Source organism: Rhinoraja longicauda, chromosome 23 (assembly GCF_053455715.1).
Source record: "Rhinoraja longicauda isolate Sanriku21f chromosome 23, sRhiLon1.1, whole genome shotgun sequence".
Lineage (NCBI taxonomy): Eukaryota > Metazoa > Chordata > Chondrichthyes > Rajiformes > Arhynchobatidae > Rhinoraja > Rhinoraja longicauda.
In genome coordinates this window covers 15,552,100-15,573,685 of record NC_135975.1, presented here as the reverse complement: position 1 = coordinate 15,573,685, position 21,586 = coordinate 15,552,100, and the positions used below count along the sequence as shown (strand labels likewise).

The window sequence follows — 21,586 nt, the reverse complement described above, 5'->3', positions numbered from 1 at the left end:
CCACCGGTGATACTGCGATTGAAAAAGAATGTTTTTTGTTAACTGTCTTTCAATAGAGAGCTTCAGTGACTTCCCCGATTCAACAGGTGCTGGGAAACCATGGGGTGTTGGGATAATCTCAAGGACCGTTGAAGAAAGAAAGCCAGATGTATAAACACTTTATTCCAGTTTTGACTGCAGCAGGTGACTGTAAGATGCTCATTGTGTTGGAAAGAACTGCAGATGCTGGTTTAAACCGAAGATAGACACAAAATGCTGGAGTAACTCAGTGGGACAGGCACCATCTCCAGAGAGAAGGAATGGGTGATGTTTCAGGTTGAGACCCTTCTTCAGACTGAGAGTCAGGGGAAGGGGAGATACAGAGATGAGGAATTGTAAGGTGTGAGAACGAGGCATAACTTGTTCAAAGTAGGCATTCCTTGTGGTGCACAATCACCTCGGTATGCCTACTTTGAAGAAGTTATGTTTCCCAGTGAGGGCCTAGCCAAGTTCTCCTCTCACCTTCAGTAACTTGTCCTCTGCTGAGTGGCACCCTCGCCTCCCCCTGGTCACTGTGTACCCAAGGGGAATGACTGTGTGTGTCTCCTAGCAACTGTGTTGTCCAATTGCCTGAAGTCAACAAAATGTCCTTCAGCTCCTGGCACGCCACTCCCTCTAGACTTTGCCTGGGGAACCAATTAAAACAAGCAATAAACCCTTGTTGAGTCAGAATAACAGCCAGCAAAAAAAATAAACAAGCAGCTAGCTTGGAAATAAGGGGTGGGTAGGGTTCCATTTGAATGGTAAGAGGGTTACTTCTCGCTGGAGAGCAATTTTTTCAGGTGAAGATTTAAGACTAAGAGAGGGCATTAATAGGAGCACTGAATTCAAGGCATTGTTGTTTAGTTTGTATTTTACACAGAATTGTGGGAGTACAGAGGCAGGCAGTTTTGCCCGTCCAATCAGTACTGGTTCTATGTAAAATAATGGAACCAATCCAGTCCCCCACCCTCTCCCCATAGCTCTGCAAACTCTTTCTGACTTGGCATTGATGCAGCTCCACTTTGAACATTACAATCGAGTGTAGTGCCTCTGCCACTACCCCGGCACTGTATTCCCAAGGCCAGTGACACGTGTGTAAAATACATTTCCCTTGTGACATTCTGTGTTCTTTTGCCAGTGATCGTCAATCCAGGAATCTGAGTTGTTGACCCCCTCAGCCAAAATGAGCTGCTTCCATCCATAAGATCATAAGGTCATAAGTGATAGGAGCAGAATTAGGCCATTCGGCCCATCAAGTCTGCTCTGCCATTCAATCATGGCTGATCTATCTCTCCCTTCTAACCCCATTTTCCTGCCTTCTCCCCATTATCCCTGACACCCGTACCAATCAAGAATCTATCTATGCCTTAAAAATATCCATTGACGTTCTCCGCGACTTTCTGCAGCAAAGAATTCCACAGATTCACCATCCTCTGACTAAATAAATTCCTCCGCATCTCCTTCGTAAAGGAACGTACTTTGATTCTGAGGCTATGACCTCTAGCACTAGACTCTCCCACTAGTGGAAACATCCTCTCCACATCCACTCTATCCAAGCCTTTCACTATTTGGTATTTCACAATGAGGTCCCCCCTATTCTTCTAAACTCCAGCGAGTACAGGCCCAGTGATAGGAAATTTCTAACCTCCTCTGTTCCAAGGAAAGTGCATTGTCTTTTTGCCTCTTTTACATTTTACATCCTCCCTGAAGTTTCTGTAATGAACCTAATCCTCGAGTGTTGATAACTTGGAACCATCACCCGCGTTTTCTTTATTTCTCTATCTTTTTGATCATCAATAGAGTTCTGGATTTAAATTCCTTATTCTTCCCCATCATGAACATACAATAGCTGAACACTTCAACTTTAAACTCTTCTCTAATTATAGTTTTACCTGCCAAGCTTTGATTCCAATGGTCTCATAGCATTGAAAGTGACTTACATACATTTGACTATTCTTACATTGGACTGGTCCATATCCGTTTCCACAGGCATTCCAAACCTTGTGAAAGGTATGAATTAGGACCTAAAGTAGACTAAATTAGGACCTAAAGCTAGATACGGGGGTTGAGGGGGGGTGGAGTGGGTGAGTGGGGGGGGGGAAGGGGGGGATAAGGGATTTGAGGGGGGGGTGGAGTAGGTGAGTGGGGGGGAAGGGGGGGATACGGGGTTTGAGGGGGGATGGAGTGGGTGATTGGTGGAATGGGTGAGGACGGGGAGAGGGGAAGGGGGAGGAGGGGAGTGCCGGAGAGCTCCTAAGAGTGGAGGGGGGAGGGCTGGAGGGGGGATAAGAGGGTAGAGGGGGGATGGAGTGCATGAGGGGGGTGGGGGCGGAGGGGGGGAAAGGGGGGTTGAGGGGGGATAGTGGGTGAGTGGGGGGGAGGGGGGAGTGGGGAGTGGGGGAGGGGAGGGTGCTACACCAATGCAGGAGAGCTTGAGGGAGGATGGAGTGGGTGAGGGGGGAGGAGAGGAGAGGGGGAAAAGGGGGGTTGAGGGGGGATGGAGTGGGTGAGTGGGGGGGGGGAGGGGAGGAAGTGGGGGAGGGGACGGTGCTACACCAATGCAGGAGAGCTTTGGGCCCAACGGGTCCACCCTGTTCTAGTACTATATATAAATTTAACCAAATAAAATGCAACTACATTAGATAGAGCAAAGGGAAAGATACAGATTTCAGAATATAGTTCACAGGATTGTAGCGCATCAGTTCCATAGATAAAGTTCAATGTCCACAATGGGATAGAGGAAAATCAGACATTACCTTCACTTAACTCAGTACTCAGGATCTCTGTGCTTGTGAACATTTATTGGGCTAGGTTTTTATTGGTTTATGAGATATTTGTTAAAATGCTTTCTTTGCTTACCGCAGCAGCAAGGTTGAGGGCTGTCAATGTGTCCGTTTCTAATCCCATTGACATGTTGGGCTCAAAGATGGCTGAATAGGGCTGAAGGTATGAGACTGTGTAATTGTCATTGACAGTAATGTTGCTCTTCTGAAGAGACCGCAGCCTAGAAATAAAATCAATGTAAACATTATATCTGCAGGAAGGAACTGCAGATGTTGGTTTAAATCGAAGATAAACACAAAATGCTGGAGTAACTCAGCGGGACAGGCAGCATCTCTGGAGAGAAGGAATGGGTGACGTTTCAGGTCGAGACCTGACCCGAAACATCACCCATTCCTTCTCCCCAGAGATGATGCCTGGCCCGCTGAGTCCCGCTGAGTTACTCCAGAATTTTGTGACTATAAACATTATATCTGTTGTGTTCAATAGCACAACTGAGAAATTAGAACTGCGGTTTTATAATGATTTATAATGGTGCTTTGTAGTAGTGAACCCATCACAGAAGAGGTGAACGAGGTGTGTGAAAGTGTTTTATTGCAAGAAAAGAATTAAGAATGTGAGGGTGAATGTAGAATGCATGGAGTGTGAATGGCCAAGATGGTGATGAGTGAATACTGAGGGGAAAGTTCCTGAATCCAAGGACTGATGCTAGAGGAACATTAGTTCCCAGAGCAAAGGACAAGGCTGCTGACAATGAAGGTATTAATGATTCTATGATCAGACTTAATTGTACTGTCTGTACTAATGTTGATATGTTCTTTATTGATATGTTTCAAAGTTCTTTGATAGGCCTTAATTTGGTTGTAAAATTGAGCAACGCATTTGGAAAGTGGAGAAATCATCGGACAAAGTCAGCATGGATTTACCAAAGGCAAATCATGTCTGACGAATCTTATAGAATTTTTCGAGGATGTAACTAGTAGAGTGGATAAGGGAGAACCAGTCAATGTGTTATATCTGGACTTTCAGAAGGCCTTCGACAAGGTCCCACATAGGAGATTGGTGTACAAACTTAAAGCACACGGTATTGAGGGTTCAGTGTTGAGGTGGATAGAAAATTGGTTGGCGGACAGGAAGCAAAGAGTAGGAATAAACGGGTCCTTTTCGGAATGGCAGGCAGTGACTAGTGGGGTACCGCAAGGCTCAGTGCTGGGACCCCAGTTATTTACAGTGTATATTAATGATTTGGACGAGGGAATTGAATGCAACATCTCTAAGTTTGCGGATGACACGAAGCTGGGTGGCAGTGTTAGCAGCGAGGAGGATGCTAGGAGGCTGCAGAGTGACTTGGATAGATTAGGCGAGTGGGCAAATGCATGGCAGATGCAATATAATGTGGATAAATGTGAGGTTATCCACTTTGGCGACAAGAACAGGAAAGCAGAGTATTACCTGAATGGTGATCGATTGGGAGAAGGGGAGATGCAACGTGACCTGGGTGTCATGGTGCAGCAGGCAGTGAAGAAAGCGAATGGTATGTTGGCATTCATAGCAAGAGGATTTGAGTTTAGGAGCAGGGAGGTTCTGCTGCAGTTGTACAGGGCCTTGGTGAGACCGCACCTGGAGTATTGTGTGCAGTTTTGGTCTCCTAACCTGAGGAAAGACGTTCTTGCCTTAGAGGGAGTACAGAGAAGGTTCACCAGATTGATCCCTGGGATGGCGGGACTTACATATGAGGAAAGACTAGATAGACTGGGCTTGTACTCGCTGGAATTTAGAAGACTGAGGGGGGATCTTATAGAAACATATAAAATTCTTAAGGGGTTGGAGAGGCTAGATGCGGGAAAATTGTTCCCGATGTTGGGGGAGTCCAGAACCAGGGGTCACAGCTTAAGGATAAGGGGGAAGTCTTTTAGGACCGAGATGAGAAAACATTTCTTCACACAGAGAGTGGTGAGTCTGTGGAATTCTCTGCCACAGAAGGTAGTTGAGGCCAGTTCATTGGCTATATTTAAGAGGGAGTTAGATGTGGCCCTTTTTGCTAAAGGGATCAGGGGGTATGGAGAGAAAGCAGGTACAGGCTACTGAGCTGAATGATCAGCCATGATCATATTGAATGGCGGTGCAGGCTCGAAGGGCCGAATGGCCTACTCCTGCACCTATTTTCTATGTTTCTATGTTTTCATTGAGATCATCCTCAAAGTCTGACTTTTGCACAACATGCTAATTTAAAGAAAATTCTGGAGGACAGCAATATTTTTTTTGTTTTGTTTTATTTTTCAGTCAGTGGTAAAATAAACTTCTGGCTACACCTATCAGGATATTAGTTGCAAATATCTAATCCACTCCATCCTGAACATTGTCATATTTTTACTGGATGGTTAAAATATTCTCAGCCATTTTAGTTTTTGCAACTTTTGAGATTATTTGAGGGAAGAATTATCAAAAGAAATGTTATTGTTTCTTTTCTCAAGATATCAAAGATAAAAGATTTGATCTGGATGCCAACGTGAGGCCGGGAAATGATGAAAGAGAGAGTCAGAAATCCCATATGCTTACTAGCCAAATAGTGTGTAGCATTCGATAACTTTGTGACCTACCGGTAGGTATAGGGTCCTCTTTGCTCAAGCACTGGTTTATCTCCACGATTCATGATTTCTGATGGATTTTTCACATCGAAGAGCCAGAACTGCCTGTAGACCGGACTCCCAGTTTGTATCCAGTTCTCATAAGCAAGGGTGCCTTCTTCAATGACGCCTTCCTGTGATAGATTGGAAAGATAGTCAGGTTATCCAAGCTACCACAACAACACAGTGGCATGGTGGTGCAGCAGTAGAGTTGCTGCCTTACAGCGCTTTGGGTTTCAGAGATCCGGGTTTGATCCTGGCTACGGGTGCTGTCTGTACGTTCTCCCCGTGACCACGTGTGTTTTCTTCGATTTCTCCCACATTCCAAAAACGCACAGGTTTGTGGGTTAATTAGCTTGGTATAAATGTAAAATTTGTCCCTAGAGTAGGATAGTGTGTTAATGTCGGTGCGGACTCGGTAGGCCAAAGGGCCTGTTTTCGAGCTATACCTTTAAACGAAACTGATATAAACAAGAAATTCTTTCCCATTGGCTTGGAGCTGTTAAACAACACCGTCATCACAGCCAACCCCACACAACTAAACAGTAACAAGAGGACACAAAGTGCTGAAGTAACCCAGTAGGTCAGGCAGCATCCCTGGAGAACATGAATAGGTGACATTTAGGGTTGAGACCTTTCTTCAGCTGTAACAATTAAAAACTGTAGCAATTGCAGGCATGTCCCCAGCAGTTTAAATCTGGCCAACACTCATCTTTAATGATATCAGGCAAACCTGTGCTCATATGCCAATAATCTGACCCGGCTGCACAACTCTTCCCAACCTAGCGATTTCTCAGAGATGGTCGCTGGCTTTTGGCAAGCACGGAGAAATCCCTGGAGTGGGGAGAGCTACGCAGCCAAGCAAAGAATGGAGGGGACAGTTGCTTCCATCCCATCCAACAATGGGTGATGAGGGTGACTGTAGGAACCGTGCGGTCAGTCAACACATGAAGCAGATGCAGCCAGTCCCTCAATGGCCCACACAACCATGGTACAGCTGCCAGCCCCACATCCCAGTGCCGAACAGAAAACAAATCTAATCCACACAGCCTTTCCTTATAAATGAACCATTCCACCCCAGGCAACATCCATGGAATCTCCTCGGCACCCCATCCAATCCACACAGTAAAAAAAGCATACAGTACTCCTAACTAATTATTTATATAGAAACTAAGAACTCCAGATACTGGTTTGCAACAAAGACATATAGTGCTGGAGTAACTCAACAGGTCAGGCAGCATCTCGAGAGAACATGACCCGCTGAGCTACTCCGGCACTCTGTCTTCATGTTTCAATATTGTATAGATGTACCATAACCTCCCTGTTCTTATATTCTATGCCCTGGCTCATGTTGGCATGTATCCTGGTATGTTTTCATGACCACCTGTCTGCCTGTGTGCAGCCTTCAGGGATTCTTGCACATGTATAATAAGGAATCACTCTTCCTCAATACTTGCTAGGTTATTATCATTCATTTTGTATATCCCAAAATGCATTGACATATTTTTCAGGATTAAATTCCATCAGCCGTTTCTCGGCTCATCTCACCGACGGATCAAAATGTCCCAAGGTGGAGCATAATCTTCTTTGAGCACAACCAGTCATTTGTGTTACGTCCCACTAATGAACAAAAGATTATTCAAATGGTTTATATAGCTTAGTAGGTTTTTTTTTAGAGATACAGTGCGGAAACAGGCCCTTCGGCCCACCGAGTCCGCGCCGCCCAGCGATCCCCGCACATTAACACTATCCTACACACACTAGGGACAATTTTTTTTACATTTACCCAGTCAATTAACCTACATACCTGTACGTCTTTGGGGTGTGGGAGGAAACCGAAGATCTCGGAGAAAACCCACGCAGGTCACGTGGAGAACGTACAAACTCCTTACAGACGCCGCCCGTAGTCAGGATCAAACCTGAGTCTCCGGCGCTGCATTCGCTGTAAGGCAGCAACTCTACCGCTGCGCCACTGTGCCGCAGGTTTATATCAGTGTACCCATCTTCATGGCTTTCTTTACATTGTCTACCACATTGTCTATCACATGGCCAAATCTGTCAGTTTTAGAAACAGTTCAGTCAGCAATTTATTCCCAATTACCATTATGAGCCACAAAATGCTGAAGTAACTCAGCAGGTCAGGCAGCATCTGTATCCGCTGTTCCAGGTGTAGGCTCCTCTATATCGGAGAGACCAAGCGCAGGCTCGGCGATCGTTTCACTGAACACCTCCGCTCACTGCCTAAACCTACCTGACCTCCCGGTTGCTAAACACAACCCCCCTCCCGGTTGCTAAACACAACCCCCCTCCCATTCCCACACTGACCTTTCTGGCCTGGGCCTCCTCCATTGTCAGAGTGAAGCCCAGCGCAAATTGGAGGAACAACTCATATTTCACTTGGGCAGCTTACACCCCAGTGTCTAACTTCAAGTAACCTTTGCCTTCCCTCTCTCTCCATCCCTCCCCCTTCCCAGTTCTCCGACTAGTCTGACTGTCCTTGTTTACATTTTATCTCTGTTTGCTTTGTTGTTACCTTTTCCGAGCTAACAATTCTACATCCTCTTTGTCTCATTTTCACACCTTACATATCCTTGTCTATGTATCTCCCTCTCCCCTGATTCAGTCTGAAGAAGGGTCTCGACCCGAAACATCACCCATTCCTTCTATTCCACCCATGCTGCCAGTCCCGCTGAGTTACTCCAGCATTTTGTGTCTATCTTTGGTTTAAACTAGCATCTACAGTTCCTTCCTACAACATCTCTGGAGATACTCCAGCATTTTGTGAATAAACACCTTTGATTTGTACCAGCATCTGCAGTTATTGCCTTATACATCTCTGGAGAACATGGTTAGTTGACATTTCGGGTCGGGGCCCAGGATCCTGACCCGAAACGTCACCTATCAAGTCTGAAGAAGTGTCCCAACCAAAAACATCACCTATAATATTGATGCAGTTAAACACAATCCTGAATCCAACACAGACATAAAAATCCGACTGCCGAAGGTGACAAATCACAAAACATTACCTGTTGAGTTAATGACCTCATAATATCAAAAGTGGAATTGATATCAAATACTTGTTCAGCCTCTAATACTAAGGGGCTCAAATGATTGTCATCAGCTTCAGCTATTACCCCAGACTATCTAGAACAGTTATCCCGTGTCCCTGGCTGTTAGTACCCTTTACCGATGTACACAATGGTATTCTCAAACTGTCTTCCACATGGTGGAATCTTGAGCAAGACACAACCTGCTTCAATGCATTGTACTTCTCCCACCTCTCTTCCCCAGCTTTCTTCCCCCTATTCCCTATCAGTCAGAAACAGGGTCCGGACCCAAATCCTCATCAGTCCATTCCCTCCACGGATGCACTCTGGCCCACTGAGTTCTTCCAGCACTTTGTGCTTTTATCCAAAGGTGTAATTTATTGCCTGCATTTGCAGTTCTCAACCTAGGTTGCATAATGTTGCTCGATTCAAGCAATAACAGCACTGCAGGATTGCGTTTTGCACTGTGCAGTGTTTGGAGACACGTTTCCATGAACACTGCCGTCTTTCTCGTCAAGCAGAAACTTCCATGTAAAATAACATGTCCTACAACTGACGCCACAGCAAAGCCTCATAACTCACTCCTTGGCTGAGCTAAAATATTGATCAGCCTTCAGCAGTGTATATCCAGGGGCTCTAATTACAACTGCAGGGAGGAGACCAAATGTTTGATATGTCAACATGCAGGTTGCATTTAATCCAATTGATTCTCTGGTTTCAATCTACTCATTCACTCTTGTTACTCTTTGCTTACTCCCATCTCTATTCCCCAATTTTTATTCAATTTTCCATTGTCTCATTTGTTTTAGCATGGTTTAAACACTACATGCTTCTTTGAGGATTCCAAATTCTGATTGTGGACCTGTGCTCATCCACACTGCGAAAGTTCAGGAAATCCCTGGCAACAAGTTTGGAATTTGTTCAATTAGTTGCACATGTGTTTTACTGCTAGAGTTCCTAGATTCATCCAGTCTGAAGAAGGGTCTCGACCCAAAACGTCGCCCATTCCTTCTCTCCTGAGATGCTGCCTGACCTGCTGAGTTACTCCAGCATTTTGTGAATAAAATCCTAGATTATAATGGTAAGTTGATTGCGTCCAGGGACAGGCAGATCCAGTTGTTTATGTGGGCGACAATATATAAGATGAACAAAGTGGAGACAAGCAGAAGCTACTGAGAGTTACTTTTTTCCAACAGCCCAGACTCCCATTCCTTTCAGCTGAGACAATGGAGATAAGATAGCAGAGGGAGGGCATTCAGGAAACATCTTCACAATCATTTAACAGTTACATTTCGAAGGTATCACAAAATGCTGGAGTAACTCAGCAGGTCAGGCAGCATCTTGGAGAGAAGGAATGGGTGACGTTTCGGGTCGAGACCCTTCTTCAGTCTGATGACAGTTACATTTGGTCCGTTACAGGGTGCTGGCAAATACAAACATAACTTCATCCGTACGGTGCCGTTAATGATATCTGCACTGTTGAGCACAGAGAGTTGGATGGAATGTTCTATTGTAGAAACAGTAGGGCTTTAATAAAAAGTCTACAGCCAGCATCCATTAAAAACACCATTTGCACCCTGTTTCTGGTGCTTGTATGCCAGGTTAGATGCAGCTTAAGTGACACTATACAAGGGGTTTTCATGCTTTCTAGGTCCTCTGACTGAGATCATTGGTTTGGGCGAGTAGGCCTGTTTCCACGCTGTTTGGCTCTCTCGTCAAATTACAGCTATTTTGCAAATATTCCAGGAGATGCATACTGAAATGTCAATAGGTTAGCTGAATTTACCATAATGAGACAAAAAAATTATGCAGTGAAAATTTTACAGGATTTCACTATGTATATGCAATATTGTAAGCAAGTACTTTGGTGGCACTAATGCAAAGCATACAGCAGTCATGTAACTATTTTGGTAGTGATAATGAATATGGTTTGTGAGTGATATAACTGTATCACTGATCTATGAACACTTTTCTATGGAAATATTTTCAACGCAATTAAGTAGTTTTGTAAAATAGTAGTTTCATATTTGAATTTACATTAGTTCTAGGAATGGACAGTTCATTTCCTGAATTTCTCTTACAGAGAGAAAAAGACCAACGCAAATGAAGGGCATAAAAAACTGCAGGTGCTGGAATCTAAAATAAAGACGGAAAATGCAGAAAATGCTCAGCATGTCAGGCAGTACCTGTGGGGTGTGAAGCAGAGGCAATGTTTCAGAACCAGGTTCTCTTTCTACAGATGCTGCCTGACCTGCCGAGTGTTTCCAGCAATTTCTTATTTTTTTATTATTAACCATCAATCGAGCTCATATGTCAGGGATGCTCATGCATGGATCGTGTGCACTATCTAGTGAGTGATGAACTAACAAGCAAATAAACATGATCTCAATTTAAACTTTCACCATCAACATTACATCAATGTGATAATACAGCAAAAAAACATTCATATAAAATGATTACTTTGAGCACACATATTTTCAAATGTTTAAGGATAAACTAAACATCTATATTTATAGACGTCAAAATATACCAGTACCTTATTTATAGTCTGATGTATAATCCCATTTCCGACAGGTATCAGGACACCTCCAATTATCACCAATAATATGCCAACTGCAATTCCAATGCTAAATATGATTATTTTGTTGCAGACCATTATTCCTAACCGGATGATTAAGAGCAAAATTGTTTGGTGCAGAGCTGAACAACAGCCAGAAATTAGTGCAAAAAAACACTCTGAGTAGAGAGCCTGTAAAATATCCAGCAATTGAAAGAGTATTCACAGGATATTAGAAGAAGTAAACACTGATAACGTGGGGTTTGATTGCTGCAAAATTCAAACCGCACCAAATCTGCTTGTACAAAACAAACAAAGGTCAGACATCAAAGTTCACATGATAAGAGAATTTGTGCTGACAATATTAATGGATTAATGCTTAACCAGTTGATGAGTCTGCTTTTTTTATAAAGTTCTTACTGAAGGAGATAAATAGGATAACACCAGATTGAAATAATGTGCCATATGTTGGGTTAAATATCCATCTGCTAATACTGCCAGAGAATGGGATTACAGATTTCTGGGATCAGTGCTGATCCATCAAGTTAGGCCCAGGGACCAGGGCAAGGATTCTAAGCTCCAAACATGATCTCACAGCTTTGAAAATATCCTATGCAGCTGTGCTCGGCACAGACACATGCTAATGAATTTAGGGTCTTATTGTCCTTTGGGTGACTGAGCTCATATAAGGTTTTTATAAAGCACATTTTGTCCCTTGACAACTTGTGTTCTTCAATGTGCATTGGAATATTTGAAGTGTAATTTTGTTTTTTGGGTCTATGCCTTCTGCTTTAGCTGTTGTATGTTTATTTCTGTATTTAATTTTAGATTGGCACACCATTTATATCCATGTGATGAGGGGGGACCTCATTGAAACTTACCAGCGAGTGAAAGACCTGGATAAAGTAAATGTGGAGAGGATGTTTCCACTAGTGGGAGAGACTAGGACCAGAGGTCATAGCCTCAGAATAAACAATAGACAATAGACAATAGACAATAGGTGCAGGAGTAGGCCATTCAGCCCTTCGAGCCAGCACCGCCATTCAATGCGATCATGGCTGATCACTCTCAATCAGTACCCCGTTCCTGCCTTCTCCCCATACCCCCTCACTCCGCTATCCTTAATAAAAGGATGTACCTTAAGAAAGGAGATGAGAATGAATTTCTTTTGTCAGAGGGTGATGAATCTGTGGAATTCATTGCTACAGACGGTTGCAGTGGCCAAGTCAATGGATGTTTTTAAGGTGGAGATTGACAGATTCCTAATTAGCATGGATGTCAGGTTATGGGGATAAGGCAGGAGAATAGGGTTGAGAGGGAAAGATAGATCAGCCATGACTGAATGGTAGAATTGACTTGATGGGACAAATGGGCTAATTCTGCTCCTATTACATGAATTTATGAATTGTTCTTGCATATTCCGAACAGCTCCATAACTGAGGACTCTGTGATTTAAGGACTGTTCCCAGGGATACATTCAAAGACGGGCATCAAGTGCTGCTGGAAGGTCATCAACTCGTTGAAAAACGCTCTTTGGTTTGCCAGAAACTTGACCTCCCAGCAGAGCAAGATGTCTGTCGGGGCATGTTGCCGACTGACCCGCAGACTGCAGCAATACGTGCTGAACTTAGTGCATCCAACGCCAAGGTTGTGTGACAGTCTAGGGGCCTTCCGCTGCTGGATATGGGGTACAGGGTATGGTGGAGACACCCCTCAAAATAAGGGAAGGGATTTCACGCAAGGGGCCACGAGTTGCAAGGATATGGGGTAAAATTGTGTCATTTATGTAAACAGTATTGAATGTATGTAATAGCATCCGAGAATTTCGGATATTTTGCACGGTTTGCACGGTTTTTTTGTACATATTTTTTACTTGAATAAAGTTTATTTTGATTTTTTTTTAAAATAATAATCAAACACGGAAAGAGACACAAAATGCTGGAGTAACTCTGCGGCACTCTCTCAGAGTGTCTCTCTGGAGAAATAAACACTCTGAAATTTATTCCTACTCCTCTGTAAATAACACCCCGCAAATCCAAAGGGGGCATTTAATCGGGGGCACTTCCTGAGGGACGGGCGCTTGCTGAGGGACGGGCTCTGTGACGGGCGGCATTTCCGCCCCGCAGCCGCTGAGGGACGGGCGGCATTTCCGCCCCGCAGCCACTGAGGGACGGGCTCTGTGACGGGAGCTTTCCGCCCCGCAGCCGCTGTGGGACGGGGGGGGGGCATTTCCGCCCCGTAGCCGCTGTGGGACGGGCTCTGTGACGGGGGGGGGCATTTCCGCCCCGCAGCCGCTGAGGGACGGGCTCTGTGACGGGAAGGGGAGGGGCATTTCCGCCCCGCAGCCGCTGAGGGTCGGGCCTCTGTGACAGGAGGAGGAGGGGGACTTGCCCGCAGAATGGAGCGGAAGTTGGCGGAGTGGAGAGCCCGGCAGCAGCCGGCGGAGGTGGATGGGGAGGAGGAAGAGGAGGAGGGGGCGTCGGGCGAGTCCGAGCACCGGGGAGACGGCGGAGGACGGCGGAGCAGCGTGAGTGCCGCCCCGCTGCCGATCGGCCCCCGGAACCGACCGCGCTCTGTCCCGGGGCGGCGGTGCGGGTCACTGGGACCGCTGGCTGCTGCTGCTGCCTGAGAAGAGATTGCTGGTGTCTGTGGAGGGGGGCAGAGATGCAGGTGTCAGTGGTTTGGTGGGGGCAATACAGGTGTCAGTGGAATAGGCACAGAGAAGATATGGTGGTGTCAGTGAGGGGGGGGGGCAGAGAGAGGATATATTGGTGTCAATGAGGGGGGGGCAGAGAGAGGATATGTTGGTGTTTGTGGAGGGGGGGCTAAGAGAGACAGGAGATGTTGGTGTGGTGGAGGGGGGGGGTCGGCGACAATGACAGGAGGTGCTGGTGTTAGTGAGGGGGGGGGGGTTTAGAGAGAGACAAGAGATGCTGGTGGGGTGTGGAGGGGGAGGGCAGCAATGACAGGAGGTGCTGTTGTTAGTGGGGGCAGTCACCAGAGATGCTGGTGTCAGTCGCTTAGCGAGGCAGAGGGGCAATAATGGTGTCCGTGGGGGGCAGAGAGAGGAGATGCTGGTATTAATGAGCACTACTACTTACAACCATAGCAGTGGAATCCACAAGTAGTCCGAATAATAATTTCTGAAGATAGACACAAAAAAACTGGAGTAACTCAGCAGGACAGGCAGCATCTCTGGAGAGAAGGAATGGGTGACGATTTGGGTCGAGACTCTTCTTCAGACTGACATCAGGGGAGAGAGTGATACATAGATAAGGAAGTGTGAAGGTGTGAAAACAGAGTAAAGGGAATGGAGATCAGGGAAAATTTAGAATAGATCATTGTTTTTTTAGATTTTAGATTCTACAGCGCGGAAACAGGCCCTTTCGGCCCACCAAGTCCGCGCCGCCCAGCGATCCCCGCACATTAACACTATCCTACACACACCAGGGACAATTTTTACATTTACCCAGTCAATTAACCTACAAACCTGCACATCTTTGGAGTGTGGGAGGAAACCGAAGATCTCGGAGAAAACCCACACAGGTCACGGGGAGAACGTACAAACTCCATACAGACGGCGCCCGTAGTCAGGATCGAACCTGAGTCTCCGGCGCTGCATTCGCTGTAAGGCAGCAACTCTACCGCTGCGCCACCGTGCCGCCCTAGCTGCACGTTAGCTGGGCGAAGGTGACAACAAACCAAACAGATAAAATTTAGTCGGTGACAGTAATACTGATCGGAGAACTGGGAAGGGGAAGGTATGGAGAGAGAAGGAAAGCAAGGGCTACTTGAAGTTAGAGAGGTCAATGTTCATACCGCTGGGGTGTAAGCTGCCCAAGCGAAATATCAGGTGCTGTTCCACCAATTTGCGCTGGGCCTGACTCTGACAATGGAGGAGGCCCAGGACAGAAAGGCCTGAATTGGATTCCAGGGCTGCAGTAGCTTAGAAAAGGATCATAGAGGGAAAAAATCACCTAAAATTACTTTAGTTTCGCCACTTTGAGGTGGATTCTCTCACCTATGAGTAACCAAAGTCCCAGATATCTCTGTACCCTCACCATGCTCTTGCAGTTCCTGCAAAGTGGAGCCAGGATCGACAGTGATGGGTTTGTAAAAGTTTAGTAGAGTCATAGTGTTTTCATGCCCTTATTTATACAATTGTCTATCCTAATAAACTTTCTGGGCCATACTGTCTATTAACTTTGCTCTCTTCCAAGGTATGTGACCCTGGTCCATCATGTTCTATTCTTTTTCCCTTTTTCTCTCCCACACATAAATTTCACAGCTTAGCTTACCAGTTGTATTTTCCCTCTACAGTCATTATTAAAGATGTATTAGTGGTGCATTTGGATAGCAGTACCAGGATAGGTCCAAGTCAGCATGGATTTACGAAGGGGAAATCATGCTTGACTAATCTTCTGGAATTTTGTGAGGATGAACAAGTAAATTGGACAAGGGAGAGCCAGTGGTTGTAGAGCACCTGAACTTTCAGAAAGCTTTTGATAAGGTCCCAGACAGGAGATCAGTGGGCAAAATTAGAGCACATGGTATTGGGGGTAGGGTATTGACGGATAGAAAATTTGTTGGCAGACAGGAAACAAAGAGTAGGGATTAACGGGTCCCTTTCAGAATGGCAGGCAGTGACTAGTGGGGTGCCGCAAGGATCGGTGCTGGGACCACAGCTATTTACAATATACAGTAATGATTTCAATGAAGGAATTAAAAGTAACATTAGCAAATTTGCAGATGACACAAAGTTGGGTGGCAGAGTGAACTGTGAAGAGGATGCTATGAGGATGCAGGGTGACTTGGACAGGTTGGGTGAGTGAGGAGATTCAGGATATCTTTATTTGTCATCCAAAAAACAAGTCTTTTGGACGAAATTTAGTCACCCATAGTCCAACAATAAAAGCAATAAAATAAGCAAATTACACAACCCCAACCAACACAAAAAAAAGAAACATCCATCACAGTGAGTCTCCTCCAGTCCCCTCCTCACTGTGATGGAAGGCCAGAATGTCTTTTCTCTTCCCCTGCCGTCTTCTCCCGCGGTCAGGCTGGAGAAGCCTATTGCATGGCAGATGCAATATAATGTGGATAAATGTAAGGTTATCGACTTTGGTGGCAAGAACAGGAAGGCAGATTATTATCTGAATGGTGTCAGGTTAGGTAAAGGGGAAGTACAATGAGACCTGGGTGTCCTTGTACATCAGTCACTGAAAGTAAGCATGCAAGTACAGCAGGCAATTAAGAAAGCTAATGGCATGTTGGCCTTCATAATGAGGAATTGAGTACAGGAGCAAAGCGGTCCTTCGGCAGTTGTAGAAGGCCTCCTAATTTGAGGAAGGACATTCTTGCTATTGAGGGAGTGCAGTGTAGGTTCTCGAGGTTAATACCTGGGATGGCGGGACTGTCATATGATGAAAGAATGGAGCGATTGGGCTTGTATTCACTGAATTTAGGATGAGAGGGGATCTTATAGAAACATATAAAATTATTAAGAGATTGGACACGCTGGATGCAGGAAACATGTTCCTGATGTTGGAGGAGTCCAGAATCAGGGGCCCAGTTTAAGAATAAGTGGTAGGCCATTTGGACCTGAGATGAGGAAAAACTTTTTCACCCAGAGGGTTGTGAAATTGTGGAATTCTCTGCCTCAGAAGGGAGTGGAGGCCGATTCACTGAATGCATTAAAAAAAGAATTAGATAGAGCTCTTAGGGCTAGCGGAATCAAGGGATATGGGGAGCAGGAACGGGATACTGATTGTGGATGATCAGCCATGATCACATTGCATGACGGTACTGGCTCGAAGGGCCGAATGGCCTACTCCTGCACCTATTGTCTATGTATCTATGTTCATTGTCAACTCTCTTCTGTTGCTGCTCAGAATATTACTGCATTTCCCCATGGCTATTCCTTCAGCTTCTTGCATAATTTACCTCTAACATTTATATTCTATTGGTTCATGTTTTTTATTTATTAATTGTTTCATTGATCTTTATGATTTGGCAAATTGTGGTAGGACATCACTAGCGGGCATTGTTGCAGTCTGGTCCCACAGTGGAATTTGTGTGGTAATTGCAGAAATGGTGAGAGAATGGGGACTCATCGCAAACGAAGTGTGAAGAGAGAGTTTCAATACATTATTGCACTTCTTAGCAGGAGAGGTTGTGAGAGAAGGTAGGCACAAAGTTCTGAAGTAACTCAGCAAGTCAGGCAGCATCTCTGAAGAATACGGATAGGCAATATTTTGGGTTGGAATTGACCTGAAATATCACGTATCCACGTGTTCCAGAGACGATGCCTGAGCTGCTGAGTTACTCCAGCACTTTGTATCATTTTTTGTAAACCAAAAGGAACTGCAGTTCCTTGTTTCTCCACAGTGGAAGAAGGTGCTGTTTTGAGTGAATTCCATAAAATTAAATTCAAGGTGTTGGTGAAAAAAGCAGAATGAGCTACAGTGAGTTTACAAGCTATGAGCTGAACAGGGCCAGATTCCTGGTTTACACTCGTCTTGCAGGCTTACACTCCTCTAGATATGCGGTGACCATCCCATAACACTACTGAGCTTTGTATGGTGGTGAGGCTTGGTGGGGGCAAGAACCAGCCTTCTCATTCTTGATTGCTCAGCCTTTACCTGCTTTTATAGCCACGGTAAGAAATCCCTCTATTGAACAGAATTTCACTTTCTTTTTTAAAGGAATGCAAAACAAGTTCATATTAAATGAGTTCTTGTGCCCAACCATATGTACCGAATGCTACCTTGTGCATCGTCCAATATAAAATTACAATAGCATTCCATTTTGACTGCTCTTGTAATTCAGCTTGTCTGCAAATAACGGGGTTCATTTTAGTGCTGCTTTCTTATTACCTCTTGTAATTTATCTAGTCTCATCCTAAATGTGTGAACTGCAAACACGTAAACTAAAACTAAACACACAGTTATTCCTTTTCCTGGAGAAAGGTGTCTAGCATAATTGATCCTCTCAGTCTAGTCATAACAATACTGGAAATGTTTCATTTTTTTAGGAAAAGGAAGAAGATGAGCAGAATTCATTGACAGAGAGCTCCGAGGAGCAGACGATTAAAACTGATCACTTTGCCGCAATTGTGACTGTTCTGAAGGTCCTGCTTTGGCTGGTGTTACTTGGCCTCTTCATTGAGTTGGAGTTTGGCCTGGTATATTTTGTCTTCTCAATGTTTTATTGGATTTACATTGGAACACGAGCCCCATCCGAAAAGAAACAAGGAGAAGTGAGTGCATACTCTGTGTTCAACCCTGGCTGCAAGGCTATTCAGGGAAGCATAACAGCAGAACAGTTTGAACGAGAACTTCAGTACAGACCTATGGCCGGCAGATGATTGGCCCTGTGAGGAACTATTTATTGTATTGTAACCAGCACATTTGTCACTGTGCCAATGGAATCTCGAACACAATAAAGGTCAACAGAAGGAATCGCCTGAGCTGTAATTTACCCACCTGCAACAGCTGTTTAAATACAGTGAGAGATAAATTAAATTTTCACTGTTTGTGTCTGGTATAATTGAATCTAAATCCTGCACACCTTATTCAGCAGGAACTAATTTAAGGCAATTTGGGATGGGCAATAATCTCACACCCTCTCTAGGCACTGCCTGACATATAATAGGCGACCCCGTAAACTCGCAATGCTTTAAGACCACTGACACGCATGTGGTCGCCACCTCGGAGCTCCAAGATAGTCTCCTCGGAGCTCCCACATGCTCTCCACGTCGGAGCTCCCAAGTGGTCTATGCATCGAATAGTAAATTTACAAGTGCGCAGTAGCACTTCCATTTTCAACTTGCATAACATCCGACTTCAACGAGGCTCTGCGGGACGTAACCTTCACGTAAATTAGGGAGCACCTGTATATTAAATTAAAAGTATTGTAATTCTATTGAAGGCAGACTCCAGATATATAGTGAGGTAAATATATTCATGTTTAATCTGAAACTACAGGCACACAATTTCCTGGAAAAAAGGTTGGTTGCCTTGTGTGCCTTCTTAGAATGTAGGCCAGGTTAGAAATAGTATTTTCCTATCTCATTAATCACGAGTGAATCATCCTTGAGATGATTGTTCCTGTGTCCTACAAACCCCATTTATATCCTTTATAAAAAAATAACATGCAATAAACAATACTTCCTTCAAAAACCACATATGGGATATGTAAATTCTGTTTGTTTTATACAAATGAGAATTGCCAACCATTCCATAACTCAAGCTGAAATCCAGCAAGAAGCAAGTAAAGAAACGCACTGTTATAGTGCTTTGAAGTCTAAGTGTATAAACTGGCCAGTTTGTTTTTAGTAGTATTCTCCAAACAAAGGACTAGTTTTCAATGCTCCTTAGAAAGCTTTCAGTCCAATACTGAACTGTTCTGTTTTTCCCAACACGCGCAGAGCCGGGTGCACTTTAACATGGGTTCACTCCTTTAATGGGCCATATTGTGCTGTCAGTTGTTGTGCTTGCGATTGTTGTACATTACAGTGCTTCTTTGGTCAAATGTGAAAGTCAAAGATGTCCTGATGGGCATTTGTCAGAATGTCAGCCTGCTGCGAACTCGCCACCCAAACCCCGAGGCAGAGCAATGCCTGAAGCACTTTGCAACCTGCCCTCAACCTTACAGCACATGCAGGAACAGTAACCACATTCATTTGACATTGTGGTAAAAGGTAAATGCTTTACTTACTTTACCGTAAAAGCAACTAAATAATAATTGTTAAAATAATACATGAAGCCACTTCACCTCTCAAAGCAAACTCCATCTGGTCAGAAACCTGTAGCATTAAGGAATGGAGGAGGTATAGAGAGTGGGAATGCGTTTTGTCCAATACCAAATGTGTATGAAGGAACTGCAGATGCTGGTTTATACCAAAGATAGGCACAAAGTGCTGAAGTAGCTCAGCCAGTCAGGCAGCATCTCTGGAGAAAAAGGATGGGTGACATTTTGGATCAGAACCCATCTTAAGGCTGGACGTTTCGGGTTGGAACCTTTCTACAGACCGGGCAGTCTGAAAAAGGTTCTGACTGGAAATGTCAGCCATCGTTTCCAGGGATGCTGCCAGACCTGCTGAGTTACACCAGCACTCGGTGTCTATCTTCTGGTCCAGTACCATCTGGTCAGACTGTTTAGCCGCTTTCCCCGCCCCCTCCTGCAGCAGATTATGCGTCATACAACCATTTTAATGCATTTTTTAAAAATCTTGATCCTAGCGCCCAATTTGTGGACATTTGCTCAATTTTTTTCCTAACGGGCATTTCACTTACTCTGCTCAGAAGTGTTATTGAATTAGATATTTTTCAATTTATTGAATTTATCCTTTCTATAAATATTGTCCTTCAGTATATTTTGGACAGTTGAAATGTGTTAAATATGATTTTTCTTTTATTGCTGGGTTCTATTCCCTGTACACATTAGCCTTGGGGTTTTATAAAAGCTGATGCTAAATTGCTAGCAAACCCAAGGAAAATTGGAATGATTTCTCGGGAGATATTTTGGTGGATGCACTGCATTAGTAGAAGGGTGTTTGATCAAGACAAGCAATTATCTGTGGTTTTCCTTTTCCACAGTTTTATTTAGAATACTCATTCCAATTATCATGAGCTTGTAACTGATTATTTCAGATATTCTTGTACACATTGGTCTGATCATCTATATACTAAAACTCTTGTTTGTTTGTTCCTGAACTACAGGCAAAACGCTACACAATAGCGCTACAATTTTAGGCTCACCTTACTCACCGTCATCCCTTTGGTGCTAACGGAAGAAGTTTAATTGAAATCGGTGTTATATTTTTAAAGTTATTCACATTTTAAAGTTTAAATCTATCTCCTAGAAAGGGAGGGGGTGGAAGGAGGAGGAGGGAGGATTAAGGGGGGGGGGGTTGAGGGGGATGGAGTGGGGGGGGAGAGGAGGGTGCTGCACCAATGCAGGAGAGGTTTGGACCCAACAGGTCCACTTGGTCTAGTTCCTTTCTAAATTTCTTCCAGTAGAAATTCCCATGAGTTAGCTGAAATGCAAAGCCCAAGAGTGGTGCTGAATGGCAAGTCTTCTCTAGGTTGTCCCTTCTAATATGCTTAGCATTGGAAAGCATGGACTGTCACCTGGCCTGCCACGAACAGTGAAGGCAGCAGCAACATTTAATCACTGAACCATGCATGTAATTTTTTTGAATTAAAAGTAATGAATATGGGTGAACTCATTCGGTTTTATTTCAATATATAATACATCAATAATCTGAATCCAAAGGATTAATAACAACCAGTAAGATGAAAGGTCGTTGACGAAATATTAACTGTGTTTCTCTCCATGATTCTGCTGGATCTACTACATATTTCCACGTTTTTCAGTTCATTGACATAAAATATTAAATCTGTTTCGCTCTTCACTCATACTGCTTGACCTGCTGAGTATTTTGAACACTTTCTATCGTTATCTTCGTGACACTCTGTTATTCAGCTGTGGTGAAAATATTTATTCGGCTTCAGGCAATAATGCCATGGTAACATATTTTATGAAGATAT

At 44.3% G+C, this 21,586-nt stretch overlaps 2 protein-coding genes across 3 annotated transcripts in view; one reads left to right on the top strand and one right to left on the bottom strand.

Moving 5' to 3' along the window:
* Window positions 1-11,245, bottom strand: part of cd36 (CD36 molecule (CD36 blood group)) — a 32,939-nt gene extending 21,694 nt beyond the window's left edge. Inside the window, exons 1-3 of the mRNA XM_078420145.1 lie at window positions 11,013-11,245; window positions 5,403-5,563; window positions 2,881-3,025 (exon numbers count right to left, since the gene is read on the bottom strand). Coding sequence (XP_078276271.1) covers window positions 2,881-3,025; window positions 5,403-5,563; window positions 11,013-11,132 — 426 coding nt within the window. The 5' untranslated portion in view covers window positions 11,133-11,245. The remainder of the gene's footprint in view (window positions 1-2,880; window positions 3,026-5,402; window positions 5,564-11,012) is intronic.
* Window positions 11,246-13,396: 2,151 nt separating this feature from the next.
* On the top strand, window positions 13,397-20,891 carry saysd1 (SAYSVFN motif domain containing 1). 2 transcript variants are annotated; one of them, XR_013548811.1, is made up of 3 exons: window positions 13,397-13,560; window positions 18,067-19,734; window positions 20,756-20,868. XR_013548811.1 is itself a non-coding variant. In XM_078420144.1 (2 exons), the coding sequence occupies exons 1-2, from the start codon at window positions 13,432-13,434 to the stop codon at window positions 18,397-18,399; spliced, it is 462 nt and encodes a 153-aa protein (XP_078276270.1). In that variant the 5' UTR covers window positions 13,397-13,431; the 3' UTR covers window positions 18,400-20,891. The 2 variants fall into 2 exon arrangements, 1 of the variants encoding a protein (XP_078276270.1); XM_078420144.1 differs by having other exon boundaries at window positions 18,067-20,891.
* Window positions 20,892-21,586: the final 695 nt, after the last annotated feature.